The sequence below is a fragment of the Mauremys mutica genome, chromosome 4 (genome assembly GCF_020497125.1).
Source record: "Mauremys mutica isolate MM-2020 ecotype Southern chromosome 4, ASM2049712v1, whole genome shotgun sequence".
Lineage (NCBI taxonomy): Eukaryota > Metazoa > Chordata > Testudines > Geoemydidae > Mauremys > Mauremys mutica.
In genome coordinates this window covers 105,193,174-105,210,665 of record NC_059075.1, presented here as the reverse complement: position 1 = coordinate 105,210,665, position 17,492 = coordinate 105,193,174, and the positions used below count along the sequence as shown (strand labels likewise).

Here is a 17,492-nt window from a genome sequence, read left to right as displayed (position 1 = left end):
TATCAGAATCTATCTCTGAAGTAATTGCTTTAAAAATCTTATAAGAAATAGCTATTAAGATTTATATATCCTCAGAGGAGCTTTACCACTGTTGGCTATGAACCCAGCAGTGTGAAGGAATTCCTCATGGCAGCACTATTCTCTCCTTCTAATTAATCTCTATTTACACTTGGGTTTCTATTTTTAGAACATTAATGAAACTCTTTCCTCTCCAAATAAATTTCCATTTCTGTTGCATTGCAGAGAACCCCCGTTCTGTAAAGCTTCAGAAACGGCAAAGTCCTTTCTGGTTCTTTGGTTAGGATTACCAGTCTAATGCCAGTGCCAAAGCCTGTCTGTTACTTTTTTTTAAATTCAGGGACAGCCTGGTTATAGAAATGAGAGAAAGACCTGTTAAGTTATCTTGTCCTCTTGGGCACAGGAACTGTTGTGTTTGTACAGCACCTACCATCCTTGGAAGCTACTGCATTACTACTGATAATTATAGTCTACCACCCTGACAATGCAGGCTCATTCTGCATCTACAGTATTTTCTCGTGGGGTTTTACACAGCTGGTATATATCTGTCGATTCCTAATTTAATAAACCACGTGAGCAGTGTTTTGTAAGCACTATTTGTGTTACATTAAATGCTCATGCTTGCTGCCATTTCTTTTATATCAATATTACACCCACAAAACTATGTTAAAAGAACGTGAAGTTTGCAAAATCAAGCCTTCAGGTTAGGAAGTGCTAGAATTAAGGCATCCCATGCAACCTTAATTTGGTCCCTCTGTGCATAAGTGTTATAATACAGTTTAATTCAATGTTCATACGTAAAGACAGGGGGGGTCTTATAACTGAAGTGTTACACACCATTAACTATAAGCGTGCTGCCAGCTCTGCCTAAATTATTAAATTGCCCATCATCAAAGTGTGTTGGAACCAGTGAATTGTTTTGCATTCTGGACTAAGGTGGCCGCTTGTTACTGATATTTGTTACTGAATATCCAGTATGATAAAAGGGGGCTGTAAAATTGTGTATGTTTGCATCTTAGTTACAAATTGCTGAGATTTCTTCCTTCATGTGAGTATTTTGAGCTCAACTGTTGATCTGCTGCTGTACTATGGCACTTCTGGAAGCTTTGCTTGGTTTTCTTAAGAAATGCCCAAGACTATAATTGAAATGAGACTGAAATATATTCTAAAATAAATATCTTTGTGCTGAACTCTGTGACATATAGTCTGTAAATACGATACCATTTTCTTGCATTTGATAAAACATGTTTCCCTTTGAGAGGTGTAAAATGCAAATTGAAAATATGTTTTTTTCTTATGTTTGAATAGTCCCTCACAGAGAAGGTGGTGAATGTTGCTGCGGGACTCAGACATGCTCTTGCTGCGACAGGTGAATATGCCATCATAAATTTAACATTTCAGCCAGAAATTAATACTACTTTTATTTTGTGAGATGTCTAATAGCTTACATTAAAAAAAGTGGGGGGAGGGAAAGGATTTATGATTTTATTCCTATTTGTTACAGAAGCCATAGGAAAATGACACCTGAACAGTCCTGTCCATGGTAAGGACAGGCATGTTAGACAAGAACATGGTAATGAATATGCTAGAAACACCTCGTTCCAAAAAATGGTGCTGAAAGGAGACTGTCCAAGAGCACAGGGCCAGATTTTCAAAGCTATTTAGACACCTAAAATTTGGCCCTTAGTGACTTTTTGGGTCTCCTACTAGCTGTGCTCTATATTGGCGGGTCATAGTTTGTATGAAATTTAAGGCCTTATCCTGCAATCTGTTTCCAGAATTCTCCAAGGCCTGATGGGGAGTCTTCCACAGTCATTCTGTGGATTTGGCAGGTTTTGCTGCAATCAACAGTCAGCCTGTTGCTTTCTTGTTGTTACTTGCATATGAGTTCCAGACAGTTGGGTATTGAGTGAAGGGTAAAAGGGTTGAGATAGAGATTGGAAGAAGTGTGTAGTCTAGTGGTTGGAACAAGTACTAGGAATCAAGCACCCCTTAGCTCTGACCACGATTCTCAATTATAATCCAGATCCTGATTCTTGTATCCTCTGGGCTAAATTATGACCAGCCGTAGGGGTCTGAGCAGAGGACTACTGGGTATAAGAGGTTAGGTCACAGTGTAGCAGGGAAATCAGCCACTATGGGGTTGTTACTCCGCACTGCTGTGCAAGTGGATGTGTAGAGGTGGGAAGTCAGTAGAGCCTTGACTGCTTCCCAACATGTTGGCCAGCACAGCTGGGTTGATATGGAGATGGTAGTAAACTGTGCCAGGTAAAGGGCTGGCAGAATTTATTTTTCCACAGGAGGCTGAATTGTGGGACTTAATTGTGATTCTTTGAATCACAGTTCAGTCCCATATCCTCTCTTGAGGCAGTTCAAATGCACAATTCTCCTGGCCGTGAGTCTTGAGCAACTCCACAATGTAGCCTTCAGGGATTTGGAGCAAGACATGTACCCCTCTTTGGTTCTGGTGTCCCATTTATAAAAGGAGATTAATAACCACGTGCCTCTTGGAGGCCTTCTCAGGATTCATTCAATGTGTGTAAAGTGTGTTTGGGATGAAAAGGGTAATATAAGTGGAAAGTAGTATTCTTTATAGATAACTTTTTAATTAACACCAATATAAACTAAGCCAAGCAAACACTCTTTTGAAATTAGTTAACAAGAGAAAAGGCAGTCAACTGAATTTGTCAATAATCTCTGTGTTTTAATTTCCTTTTGTATGCTCACACTGAGAAGAAAGCGGCATGGTGTTCCAGTGGGGAACAGGCATGGCTTCTCGGGCAAACCGGGCAAGCCAAGGGAAAATGATCCCATCCTTCTTGACAGCAAAAGAACCTTGTAAAGTAACAGGTAACTAAAGAATCACACTTTTTCTTTGTAAAGACAGTAGGCCTGATGGGAACAGTAATATATAGACCATGTACTTACATACAAACAATATAGTAATATAGACCATGTACTTACATACAAACAATGCACCTTTTTTATTAGCCCCCCTGGTGTGTTATCTATGCTTCCCATAATTTTGCAGTGATTCAGATGCGTTACAGAAGGTCATTACAGAAGTAATAAATTAATTGATGCCGGGTAAGGGACAAATCCAGACCCCCTCCTGCCTGGACACAGTGGGAACTAGGGCAGCTGCTGTGTGCAAAGAGGGGATGTGCATGTAAGGGAGCTGTGTTGTGTGGCAGCATGGCGGGGCTGGAACATGGGTGGGCTGATGTGCTGGGAGTGGGACTTTGACACTCCATGGACCCTCCTATCTCTCTCACATTACAGGGATGTGAGTGGCCATGGTAACCTCCATGGAGTGGCTCTGCAGATGTGCTGTGGCTTGCAGACAGGTTTCCCCTTTATGTTCCCCAGCGTATCTCTGTAACACCTGGTGTTGGTGTTCCAGTGTGAACTGGCATGGCCAGGGCTCGGGGTCTGGATTTCCCCTTACTCACAGAAACACATCAGCACCACATTTTAAATATGTCCTCAGGAACTGGCACAGTCATTTGCAGTGTGTCTGTGGTGTGGTATGGAATGGGAACACAGATTCACAATCCCCTGGACAAATAATGCTGACTTCCTTGGGATCTGTGTTCCATAAGCTGAGACCTTCTGATGTAAAATACATAATATACAGCACTCGTGGTGCAATTTCTGAAGTAATATACTTCTATTCTGTACTACAAGGGATCTGGGCATACAGACGTGTCTTGCCTGTACTTATTCCATGGAACTGATGTTTCCTAGGTCTGGAAGATGTAAAGGTGAAAAAAGTCACTGCCAGCTCCTACCATTCAGTGTCACTTACAGGTAGGCCCCAGCAATATATGTATGTATTAGTAGGCTTGGGCAATGTATTTAGAAGCTAGATATTTATGACTTTGTGAATTTTAATTTTTGTTCTAGCTGGGCTCTACTTAGTTTGTAAAATCTGATGGGGTCACAGCACAGCATGCTATAACTTCAGTGGTATTCATTGGTTTGAAAGAGTAAATTATCTAAAAATGGAGTTAAGTGGATTTATTTGCCTTGGACACTATCTCCTCCCCAAATTGATCCTAGCCAGCACTCTTCAGTCATGTGGGGGCAGGTTCTAATACACTTACTCCACAAATAGTTTCATTGATTTCAACAAGGCTATTCTGTGAAGCATGGTGTTACCTGTTGTAAGAGTTGCAGAATCTGGGATTTATTAATGCACCTTGGTGGGACGTGTTCTCCTAAATCATACAGGTGCTTTTGTAAACACCACCTTTTGCACTCTGCAGTCAGTTCTTCTGTGCTGGCTAAACAGGAACCAACATGTCACATGGAAAGGCAGCTAGAGTATTGCTCTGCGTGAAGGGAAACAGGATTCACCCATCAATTTTAAAGGCGGAACCAATCATCAGATCATCTTGTCTGACCTCCTGTATATCACAGGCCACCCAGCCTACCTGCACGCTGAACCCAACAACTGAAATTAGGCCAAAGTATTTACAACCGACAGGAGACTAAACTGTTGTGTGCCACAGGCAGAGAAGAGCAGGGACTGAGGTGCACCAATGACTGACGCCCCCACAAAGGCACGGAATTCACTGAGTGAGATATATCCAGATGATCCTAGCATGCAGCCCACACCCTGCCTTGCACAGGAAGGCCAAAAAACCAAACAAACCCGAAGGCCACTGCAAATGTGACTAGGGGAAAATTCCTTCCTGACCCCACGTATGGTGGTTGCTTTTTATGCTATAGATTTATAATCTTGAGGCATGGAAAATGTATTAATCTTTCTGAAGACATGAAATCTTGAGTAAAACTATATGTTTGGGATCTCTAACATCTTCTAAACTGTGCACCAGTGTATTCACTTGGGCCAGTTTACAGTGAGTGATAATTATGTGGGGAAACATTGCAAAATGTGAGTTTTATTGAATTCTAAGACACGCACACTGATTTATCCCTAAGTATAGGCTACTCTGAGAAAAATCAATATATACTGGACTAGTCTGTAACTGATGTGAATTTATTTAAGTAGCAAATGGATTATTCTTCCATGTTTTTATTATCTTGATTTTGATTAAGCAAGCATTCCTTTTTGGCTACAAAAAGACCAAAGCTCCTGATGCTAAGGATCCAAAGCTATTTAATAATGACACTTCTGTCTCTCTCTCTCCTGCATTAGCTTTTAAAGGTGTGTGTTTGACTCAAGGTACTACAGTCCTTGTTTTTAAATTACCAGTGAGCTACAATCTGCAGGGTTTTTTTTTTACATGGATGTGAGGCACTGTTTATTGTATACTTCATTTCTTCTTAGTCTCGCCTGCCGCCTACTGGTGATACTTGGAATACCATTAATTTGAAAGTTTTACAGAACTGTAGAAAGGATTGTTACAAAAACATATGGCACATTTTTAAAAGAAGGATGATGAAACTGTTAATTCACTCCTTCAGTGCCCAGCTTACTACTTACGCCCAACATAGTAGCAACTATATGGCCTATAGGCATGTGCTGTACCGCCTTGGGTTGTGTGCAAATTACAGGGGTCACATTAAAATGTACAAAAGGGGCTAACGGTAGGTAGATTGTTGTAGCATCCATAGTAAATTGTAAGCCACACAAATGTTATGTTGGTTATGGCCTTAGAAAAACGTAACTTTTTTTCTTTGCTTGAAATTAGCGATTTCTGTCATCTTCTTTTCCCCTGAGAAAAGAATTTTTTCTGGGGGAGAATTCCAGACAAATAAAAGTCAATTACTTGATTTTCACCCGCCCACCCCTTTTTTAATTGAAAAAATGACAGAGTCCTTTAGAAAACCTAAAAAAGTCTGTTTTGGCATTCATTGTTTCTCTTAACAGTTCGTTAATGCGCTTTGATTAGTCCCATTTCAAAGAAGACTAGATCAAAGCACGTTAACAAATTGTTAATATGCGTCAGCAAGGTCCACATGGACAGTTATTCAGTGACAGGGTAATGTGGGTCAGATTCACACCCCAGCTTGCATTGTGATTTTGGGATGTGTGCATATGCATTTTTTTTATTCACTTTTTATTTTTATTTTCATTTTTTATTTTATTAACAAATAGAGAAAAAAAAGTAATCTATTTCAATGGTAGTCAGTGTCCTTGTAGTGGAGAGAGGCATGAACAGAGTTATTTGTTCTGCCTTGGGAAGGGAAAATGTGTTGAGGGCCCTTATGGCTCCTTTTATTTTTTACATTACAGGGTGTGTTTGTGTTTGTAGGGGAGTATAAATAGTGGGTGAAATATACAAGAAAAATTGAAACTGAATTAATGTATTACCCTCCCTTTGTATTTTTTTCGATCTGTTGATATTTCACAGAAGTAGCTTCTCTCTAATTTCTTTACTTTTGTATTTATTTCAGATGAAGGAGAATTGTGTGTTTGGGGTAGCAACAAACATGGGCAGCTAGTGAGTAAAGAGACTTTTCTTGTTGAGCCCCAGAAAATAGATGCTCATTTTTTCTCGGGTGAAAAGATTGGAGCGGTCTGGAGTGGATGGACACATGTAGTGGCACAAACAGGTAGGAGATCCAGAAGTTACAAGCAAATACTTAAATATCCGCTTTATTCTTGGCAAAACATGTTTTTAATTTGATCTTCCTCATTGTTAATAGTGATGCACAGAGGTGTTTTCAGATAAAGCTGTACAGTGATAGTCTTCAAAAAGTATGGGAATAGACTTCTTTCCATCAAGAGTAGTCCTGCTTCTCTGAAAACTTAGTATACAATAAGAGCGTCTGGCTTATTTTAGATGCTTGCTGCTACAAAAGCACCGATATACACAAACAGCTCAACTCACCAGATGATAGAAAGGGGGTAACTCTCCAGTAAGTGAGAAATTCAGGGGATTAGCCCTCTGGGTGAGGTGTAACCTTGTCCTTGGAGAGAAGAGAGTCTGGTGGTGTTCTGTGCAGAGTGGTAGAAGATTTTGGCTGCAGTTTCCAGGTTGCAGGGTCATCTTTGGTGAGAGGCCTCTGGCAGTTTTCTGTCAAGGCCACAGAAGTTATACTTTGAGGAAAACCTATTGATGAGGCTCCTTGTGGTTCCCCCAGGCAAAGAGTTTTCCCAGGCAGTGGGATCTTTATTAGTTAGTGAGGAAGGATAGTCTGGTGGTTAGGGAATTAGCCTGGGAATTGGGAAAGTTGGCTTCAATTACTTGCTTGGCCACATACTCAGGGCTGGCTCTAGACCAAATGGCACCTCAGGCAAGGAGTGTCTTTGGTGTCCCCCCTCCATTTGTTAAACTTTTAAGTATCTTATTTTTTATTGCATTTGTAGCCCATTTCACGACTTTGATGCATGATTTATCCCTGTCATATAAGACAATAAATTTGCATGCTAGGATCTGTAAATCTGTACTTACTCACGCCATATGTAAGCAAATAAAAAAAATCATTTCCTGTAAGCTTATAGAAACTTTTTAATTTTAAGAATAACGGAAATGTACTAACATCAAGAAATTGAATTGTGCACCAACGTTGGGTGGACCAGTGTTAAGTAGTCCTAGTCCTGTTTTAGATATTAACCCTAGTCCTGTTTTAGATATTTTCCCATCAAATTTACCCCTTTCTGCAAACTAGATTGCAACTGAGCTTTTTGCTTCCTATACTGAGTTCCTGAAGGCTTCTTTGGGGACATCTTTTATTTTCTATGGGGGAAAACAGACAGTATTAGGGAGAGCAAAAGTCTATGTTCCACAGACTTAGAAAGTCATCAAACATTACATGTTAAGCATGTTAAAAGAAGTAACAATAGTTATTTAATATTGTTGCTTAGATAGGGGTTTGATAGATATCTCTGGCATCGTATTAAATATGTCCTTTATTAGTTGCTACTTACACCCTTCAAGTCTTAAAACACAAGTACACCTTCACGATTACACAGTAAAGCAAGGTTCATAATATCGTAGCTGGGCTCTCCACTTCATTCTTATATCTCACTGACTGACTGGTGATGCCCCGCCCCTTATATGCCCATGAGGGCATGGCTAACAACATTGTAGGAGATTTGAGGAAAATATAGTTCTCAGAAAGTCTGGAATGTTCCACGAGATTCTACAAAGGTCCAGAACATTCTAGGAAGTTAGTGAAAAATGAATCAACATACGAATACCTGAAACATTTTACTTCAAGCATTCTATTTTCCTTTTTGTCGCTAACAACAAAAACAGCACCTTGAGTCTGGCATCCCAGGTGATCTCCTGGGTCGCCTGCCTGTAAATCTGGTCCTGCACGTACTTCCAGTGTGATCTTGGGCAAGACTCTGTGCCTTGGTTCCCCATCTGTAAAATGTAGAAAATTATTATATCAAATATTAAATGTACTATAAAATTATAGTATTTATTTACCTCAGGAAGTCAGTGTGAGGAGAAATACATTAAAGACTGGGAAGGTATTCAGATATTATGATAATGGAGGCCATATAAGTACTTAAGACTGAAGTCAGCCTAGATTCTGGATGATACTATGAGTCATCTTTGCAGTTATACAAGTGCATGCTAGCAGGACCACACTGTCTATATTATTTTGTGCTCACATGTGAACCTCAAAATGATTTTCTTAAACTATTATAAAAAGGACAGTTACAAATTATATTGCAGGCATCTAGAAAACCTGGTAGAATGGGATTTAGTTGTTTTTAAGGTTGGAAGCCTAAAAAGGTCAAATATTTCCTCTTTAATCTACTGCTAAATATTAATGGAGTTTGAATTCTATCCCTCCGTAAATCTAGGTATTTATGTGATTCCTCATTACTATAACTTCTGAGTGACTCTCAAGTTTATTCATTTGTTTTCACAACACTCCCGGAGGGGACGGGGGAAGTATTATCCTCATTTTATGCTTTATGAAGACATCTGTGCAATGAGATGTGGTAGATGAAATAACAGATAATATAGCTTTGTATTCATGTCTACAAATAGACTAATTTTTTTGCATTTCCTCTTAATATTAGCTCTACATGTGCTTGGGTTTTCTTGATCTGCTTTATTACACCATTTAAAAACTAATAAAAATGTGCATTAAAAAAATCCCAGAAAATGAGATGGTAGGCTGTATTGTTTGATTTTGGTGAGCCACCTCATAGACAGCAAAATAGAAATTATCCAGACAAGATTGGCAAAAAAATATTACGAGGGGGACTGTCCCTGTGAGACAAGATGAAAGAAAATGAGTATGATTTAGGTCTGATCCTGCAGAGACCCTACATCATCATGTGAAATTAAAGAAAATGGGACTATTCTCATGTGTCGGGTATGCAGGATTGGGCCCTTTGCTTGGAAAATATATAAGTAAGGCAATGTGATAGAGGTACTTGTATGTAAAATAATGGTTGATCTGATGATGGCACTTTCATTGCTGCTCTGTCCAATAATGCAAGGACAGGAGTAAACTGGATACATTAAAAAGCAACCCATTAAAAATGGATAACAGGAAATATTCTTTTTAGTTACATGTAAACAGCCTGTGGTATTTGCTGCTGCAGCATATGTCACCAGGCTGAGCTTCTCTCTGGCTCCACAGCGTGCCCTGCCACGCCCAGTCTTTTGCACAGAGGTTTATTTCCTTAACAGAGGTTAGCAAATAAAAAACAGCCTTTTAACTCCATCCTTGACCCCAGGCTTCAGGGTCATCCTTCCTAGGGGTCTCTGGCACTCCAGCTCCTGGCAGCTTCCCAGTCTCAGTCAGTTCTGCTCCCTTCTTGGGGCAACTGCCCCAGGGCTGCTTCCCTGAGCCCTTGGTCCCTTGCTATAGGGTCCCACCAGAGGAGCTAACTCCTCTCCAATGTGGGCATGTTTCTTCCATGGTACAGCCTGTCTCAGCCCTTCCTCCCCCAGCTGCCCATTAGCAGCCCTTTATAGGTCCAGGTGTAGCTCAGCCCTCTTTAACTAGCTGTATTGGGCTCACCTGGTTTGGTCCAGGGAAGCAAAGGTGCTTAACTTTAAGCATATGAGTACTATAGTCTCATTGATTTCAATGGGACTACTCATTGCTTTAAGTTCAACATATGCTTAGTGCTTTGCTGGATTGGTGCCATAAAGCATGGTACCAAATAATACTATTGGTGTGAGAGAAGAGTGTCTATGTTAATGTCTGATATATTGCAAACTGTTGTGCTGGAAACGAATGGAATGCAGTGGACCACTGGATACCAAAGCATTTTTTGTATTCTAGTGACAGATGGCATTCATCACTAGCATTCATGAGGTATGCATCACATTAAAGTTGCACAAATCTGACAACTACCTTAACTTTTGTAACCCCACTTAAACTCTAACCTGTTTTTGGAGGCTTCTGTCTTGAGAATTCTTAGAGCTATAACCAAGGCAATGCACTATTTGAAAATGTATCATCTTTGTTTTCAGGTGGAATAAAAGTACTGATCTCTAACTGTAGGGTTCATGAGAAAAGTGGTTCCTCCATTAATGCTGACACTGAAGTGGGGGAAGCAAGATGTTAGTCAGAATAACCTGATTTTAAAGAGTGGTGATTGTCAAAACAATCAGTTTGTTTCAGTGTTTGTTGGCAATGAATATCAGCTACATGAATCTTTCATGTAGGGGATATTTATCACCAACAAACACTGAAACAAATAAATAGCTTTGACAACCACACTCTCTAACATCAGGTTATTCTGACTAATTGAGAAAACACTTTTGAAATTGATTTAAGTGGAGCTGTGCTGACTTCTACCCTCTAAGGATCAGGGGCAAAATTTTCAAAAGAGACAAAGTGACTTAGGAACTTACTTCCATTTTAAAAAGTGACTTTTAGGCACTTAGGAACCTATCTTATTTAAAATCAATGTGATTTAAGATTCTCAATCACGTAAGTCCAAATTTTCAAAGGTATTTAGGCACCTTAAGATGCAGCTAGGTGCCTAGTGACCTTTTCAAAAGTACTTAGGCACCTAACTCTCATTGATTTCAAGCACCTAAGCACTTCTGAAAATCCCATTAGGCATCTATCTGCATCTTAGGCACCTAAATACCTTTTGAAAATTTTACTCCTTCTCTAATATGTGTTCCTCCATTATGTGACCTTCTCCCTGCTTGAGTCTTGTGCTGCTGAGTTCATGAGATGTTCCTGATTCCCCTGTTAAAGAGGGACCTAAAATCACCAGATTGAGGTAAATGGATGGATTGAGGAAATAAAGGATTTAGGGGAAAAAAAGAATGAAGTCTGATATTTTCTCCACTTACTCTGGCTACTATGGAAGGTGGAAATGGGATCTATGTTTATCACCAGAAATATCAGACTCAAATTGGCTTTAACCACAGAATCACAATGAAGGAACTTTGTTGTGTGAGAGTTTTACTTAGTTAATAGTCTATAATACAGCAAAATATAATACACCACTACCCTGCTATAATGCGACCTGATATAACACGAGTTCACATATAGCGCGGTAGCAGCGGGGCTCCGGCGGTGCTTTAAAGGGTCCAGGCTCCGGCTGCTGCGGGGAGCCCCGGGCCCTTTAAATCACCTCTGGAGCCCTGCCACCACTACCCCGGGGCTCCGGCAGTGAGGCTCAGCCGGCGATTTAAAGGGCCCGGGCTCCCCACAGTGCCCGGATCTCTTTAAATCACCGCTGGAGCCATGCCTCTGCTACTCCCAGGGCTGTGGCCGCGGGGCTAACTGGCGATTTAAAGGGCTCTGGCTGCTGCGGGGAGCCCCGGGCCCTTTAAATCACCACTGGAGCCCTGCCACCACTATCCCGATATAACGGCGTTTCACTTATAATGCGGTAGGGATTTTTGGCTCCCCATGACCGCGTTATATTGGGGTAGTGGTATAGTTGAAATAGACGTTACTTTAAGCTTCACTGTTTCAGGACCCACCAGGATGAGAAAAAGTTTAGGAGAGCGGTACAAATTCGGGCCCAATAAATGTTTTGAAGCATCATCCTGATCAAAAGTTTAAATTCCTGCCAACATGGCTGTAAAATACTATCTATCAGTGAAGACACATAATGAAAAGGGTTGGGTAAAACTTGAACATTTTGCTCATACATAAAATTATAAATGCTGCTATTCCAACATGTTCTCTTTCAAAACATTTTGATTTTTATCTGCTCAGAGGAGCAGCAGTTGACTGCAGAGCAAAGAGAACATTAAAGAAGTAAATGGGACAGTGATGTTGCTAAAAGAAGCCATAGGGAGGAAGAGTTGGCTGTTTTTTTGGATGCCCTGGTTTGACACTGTGTAAACATGTCCCAGGAAGTTATTTCTTCATTATTAGATGTAAGGAAGCAACATGGCCTATTTTCCCCCTCAGTTATATTGTTTTGCCTCTCCCACTTACAGTGATCTTATTTTTAAACATTTACTGTGTTTCTTGTATGCTGTGGGTAGGGTTTTGCAGGGTCATGTTCAGCAATATTTGTGCTTTTCATTTCTTCTTACTTGCTCCTTCATCATAGCTGAGAACTCACTTCTGAGGTCAGGGGGATGCCTGACTTTTTTTTCCATGCAAGATATGCCATCACATCCAATGATAATGAAAGTTCTTCTCTCTGTCATTCTCTTGAGAGCTTCATTACCTTTGTTGTTTTTGTGCTGTTTGTCACAAAATTCATTGGTTCAGGACTAATATACCTTTTTCTGAGGAACATGAATTGCTTGTCTTGTTAGGGCTGTTACTCTCTTTCACGGAATGTTCTATATTCCATATTGACATTCACCTTAACTGATCTCCTTTAAGTGTCATTTTTTTATCCTTTTAAAATTGGGTTGTTTCTGTCAGAGTATTCCAGTCTCTTTAATTTTGGGTCTCTCATTCCCCTTGTGCTATCTTATTTTCAGTAGCAGATGAAGTTCTTCAATGCAGGCCCTCTGCCTCTGCTTTGATTCCTAGGTTCCCCACAAAAGGAGACATGTAGTTAAGCTTGTACAGCCCTCCTTGTGCTCTTTCAAGAAGAATTATTATTCTGCTGTCAGCAGTGCCCCTTGTACAGTAAGGTCTGGTCCAAAGCACATTAAAGTCAATAGAAAGTCTCCCATTGCATCCAGTTGGGTTTGCATTAGACCCCTAGTGATCGGCTAAAAACCTGTATTAGTCTCTACTTTGCTTCCTATATTGATACTTATGCTGAGTGACTTTTCAGGCACAAATTTCAATTGTAGCAATGCCTCTGTTACTGACTGCAACATCAATATTGCTCTTCACATCAAGTACGCATCTGATCCAAACCTCATGCCTCAGTTCCCAGTGCCAGCTGTGCTCTCTGCAGCTAATGAGCACAGCACTGCTCTAGACAACAATTTTTGTCACCACAGCCTCCGCGCCAGCAAAATGCTCAATGCCGCAACAGTCATTGCTATAACAGGCATCTTCAAAATAGACAATGCCTTATGAACACAAGCAACTGCACCCTCTCACCTTGTATAACAGTGTTAGCTGTCATTTGTGGTCTCCCTCAACGTGTTTACATCAGTCAGAGGGGAATTGCACATCGATCAGTGTGAATTTAGAAGTTACTGCTCATCTGTTTCAAAAGAGGACCGAGCCCTGTACTGGAAAGCTAAAGATGTAAATTAGGCTACTCTATGAAAGAATATAACTCACCTGACTTGAAGGCAATCCTAAATATAGCAAAAGTGAGAGAGAAAAGCCTTTATTAGACTTATTGAAGGTGAATCATCATCTTCAGTTCAAAACAAGTGATTTCCTGATTAACTGGGATGGCAGATAAATAAACTCCTTTAATCTGGGCTGTTTTATTATCTAAGTATTCTCCTGAATAAATTCACTAATCTATTTTTCATGTACCTATCAAATGAAATTACACTTCAGTTGAGTTTGGATGAAGAAATTCTTGATACAACTAAAGAATTCCTAGTTCCTTCACCCAGAGGGAGTACCTCGGCAGTGCAGTTACAATGCTATTTCTGCCTCCTATGCAAATCTCACTGCAGCGCTAAGAAGTCTCGGAGGAACAATACACAATCAACCCCTATGAAAACAGCTTCAGTAGCATTAAGTCCTGAAGCCAAATGCATTACTGAATCTGAACTTCCTTGGACGTCCCTCAGCATCACACCAGTTAGCCCACATAAAATTATTTTATGAGGCCTTTTTTTGCATATTACTGATCCATATAGCAAAACTGAATCATACTCTCTTAGTCTAAGAAATGCCTTTAAAGCAAGTGGGGATTCATCCCTGCTAGGATTTGGATCAAGGCAATAACTCGTGTCACTGGAAGCAAATGGAAATCTCTAGTAGTTGTCTGCAGTACATGCACAGGTATCTTCTGTCTCTGTCACCACTGGATAAGACCATGACAATTTGCTTCTAAGTAATGTAATAGGTCTAGTGCAAACGCATCTAAGTAAGGCCTACTCTACACTAGGAAATTCATTCTGTATAACTACATTGCTCAGGGCATGTCTACACTACCTACTTGACTCAACCTATGTTGGGTTGACTTACAGCTGCGGTGGCTCATGTCCACACTACCCTCCTTCTGTTGGTGATCTGCATCCTCACCAGGAGTGCTTCCACTGATTGAAGAGGGGCAGTGTGGGGGGCTGAGAGACAGGGCTGTGCCGGGAGTGGTGGGTGGTCGCCCGAGTTTCTCGGTTCTGGGAGTGGGGAGCCAGGCAGCTGGGAGCAGAAGCCTGGGGCAGCCAGCTCTAGCTGCCCAGCTTTCTTGATAAGACAGCCAAGAGCTGATCTTAGTAATGCAATGTTTGCATAGACATTGTGTCACCCTAACTACACTGACATAAGCCCTATGTCTCTTATGGAGGTGGAGTTATTATGTTGGTGTAGTATGGTACTTACATTGGCGGGACTAGGCTGCAGTGTGTTCACTGACATAATTAAGTTGATGTAAGCTGCCTTACGTCAACCTAAAAGATCCACATCCCTGAGCAACGCAGCTAAACTGACCTATCTTCGAGCATACACAGTGCTCAGTGGATGGGAGAATTCTCCCGTCAACCTAGCTACCACCTCTCAGGGAGGTGAATTACCTACTTTGACGGGAGAACCTCTCCCATCAGCGTAAGTGGAGTCTTCACTGAAATGCTACAACTGTGCGGCCACAGTAGTGCAACTGCAGTGTTTTAAGTGTAGATAAGCCCTAAGTGGATTTATGATAGTGATGAAACTGGCCTCTGAAGTCTAAGCAGTATAGTTTCAGCTCACTAGAGGTCCTTTTTGGTATTGCTTTGAATTAAGTCTCAGAAGCAGTCCTATCAGTGAAGCAGCCTGTAAGGGATGCCTTGCAAGCCTTGTAATACTGAGAAGCTCCATCGGAGTCCAAGCACTGCTTCTGTGGCTCTTGTTTAGTGCCAGTAAAGCCTCTGCTGTTAAGGGGAACCTATCTTTAGCTCTTCAGCTACCCTATTTTAGCAAAGATTCTTTTGCAGAAGGGACTGCTTTTGAGTAAAGGCTACCTTACACAAGATGCAGTCATTTAAGGAGCTCACAGTAGAGGTTAACTGTATGTTGGGCATATAGCTTTGACCTGCTAGAGCCTAGATACTAGAATTTGCTTTAACTGCCGTTAAGGGGAGATTCACAGTCTTGTTTTCCCTTTCCTTTCTTAAGAAGACTTTTAGAAAAATTACCTTGCCAAGAGGCAAAGTGTAGTTTATATTATTTCAGACCCAGTAGCTGGTATTGATGAGGCAACAGCTGCCTTTAGGGACATCTCTTTCTAACAGAGCTTTCATTGCAGATCTGTTCCTCTATGGAAGGCTCAGATGTGCTCTTCAATTGGTACTGAGCACATCATTGGCTTGATGAAATTGAATGCCAAAATGTTGTCTCTATTTCATATGTTGCGTGCAAATATGGGCTAAATCCTGCTCTGCTTGGGTGAGAGCAGAGTAGCCAGCCGGGTGTGTTCTCTGCTTCAGCAATCCAGCTTCCTCCACAGGGCACAGTCTGGTGAGGCAACCTGTACCGGTCCTCTGAGCAGGAGCAGTCTATGCACACCAATGCCCAATTAGTGCCTCCCCCTTACACACAATCCACAGATCATTACCTTGGGGGATGTCTGTGTGGGCTAGCATGTTAGCCACATGTCTCTCCTTGAGTTATGGAAAAAAATGGGTGCATGATTTATTTTAATTTTTTTTTTTGTGGGAAAGGATGCAAGGAGTCTTTCCCAAACCCTAAACACTTGTGTATTAATTAACACCTCTCTCTTTATATTACTAAATAGTGCTATGACAGGGCATAGGAGCACTCTCTGGTTCTTGGAAACAAAGTTACCCTGGTCTCAGCTCCTTCCTTTGCCCTCAGTGGTAACTGGCTGCTTGGGAGGAAGTGGAGGGAGGATGTCTTGGGAAAGGATTATAGCAGTGGGCTGAATGTCAGGCTGGGGAGTTTTTGTTTCCTTTTCTGCTTACGTGAACTTGTTTTGCTTACTCATTATAAACATCATTCATTCTGGCCAAGACCTTGCTGACCACAGCTCTCTTTTTTCTGTTGAGCTGTTTTTCAGCTGACACATGCTTTCTAGGCTGGACTTCTGTCCCTGCATCCTAAAGATACTTCTGAAAAGTAAACCTTTGTCCGTGGAATGTACAAGATAATAACTACTGTGTCACTGAGCAGTACTTTGCTCTGACGTATTGCCTCTCAGCAGAAGACCTCAAAGTGCTTTAGGTGAATAAATCCAAACTTTAGAACTTCTCAGTGAGGGTGGTTAATTCCCTGTCTGTTTTGCAGGTAGGGAAATAACCAAGTCTCTGGAAGGTTGGGTGACTTTTAAAAGGTCTTATGAGGAGTAAAACCCAGGTCTCCTGACTCTTAGTCCTGTGCTGTAGTCACAAAACCATCTACGACAATGTAAAAGTGTATGCCACAAGTCCCAGTGGTGGAGGGGTTAACCGGCTGTCACATGTGAGATTGAGTGTAGGGCTATAGAGGAAAAGTGGCTGGGGCTGCTGTGGGTAAGGGCACTTCCTTTTTCCTCCCAGCTGGCGAAGAATTTGGAAAACTGTTCTGTATAGGTTCTTATACTGCCCTCATCACTGTAGTATCTGAGCATCTTCCAGTAGTGCATTAAGCGATGTGACTGACACCTGCCACATGTGGTTTGTTCTCTCTCCTCCAGGGGACAGTTGTGTGTGCAGTGGAGTGTTTTGTTTTGATAGGGAGTTATTTGCTTTTGTTTTTAATGACAATATTTTTCTGGCAATTGGGACTTGCTGTTCTGAGTGCCTTGGGTTTGTTTAGGATCCTTAATCTGAATCAATAAAATAAAGCTATGAGGAAAGGGATTGAAATTCCTCTGCTGGTGAAAAGGTTCGTTATTCATCTTCTTGAGTTGGTAGTTCTGCCCAGTGCCTTACACCATCCTTTCATGCTCCTTTCTCAAATGGCAGAGTTTTCCTGAAGAAGGATACTCCCAAATCCTTCCATAAGAATTATTTACTCCTCCCTCTCCCGTCACACACATGCATATGACATGTTGTGGGTTGATAAAAGATATCACCCAGGAACCTTGTGCC

At 41.2% G+C, this 17,492-nt stretch overlaps 1 protein-coding gene across 5 annotated transcripts in view; it reads left to right on the top strand.

The window, feature by feature from the left end:
* SERGEF (secretion regulating guanine nucleotide exchange factor) overlaps positions 1-17,492 on the top strand; it is a 245,359-nt gene that overhangs the window by 10,118 nt on the left and 217,749 nt on the right. For all 5 annotated transcript variants that reach the window (XM_045016967.1, XM_045016969.1, XM_045016972.1 and 2 more), the window contains exons 5-8: positions 1,327-1,387; positions 2,755-2,868; positions 3,766-3,828; positions 6,385-6,543. In XM_045016967.1, coding sequence (XP_044872902.1) covers positions 1,327-1,387; positions 2,755-2,868; positions 3,766-3,828; positions 6,385-6,543 — 397 coding nt within the window. The remainder of the gene's footprint in view (positions 1-1,326; positions 1,388-2,754; positions 2,869-3,765; positions 3,829-6,384; positions 6,544-17,492) is intronic.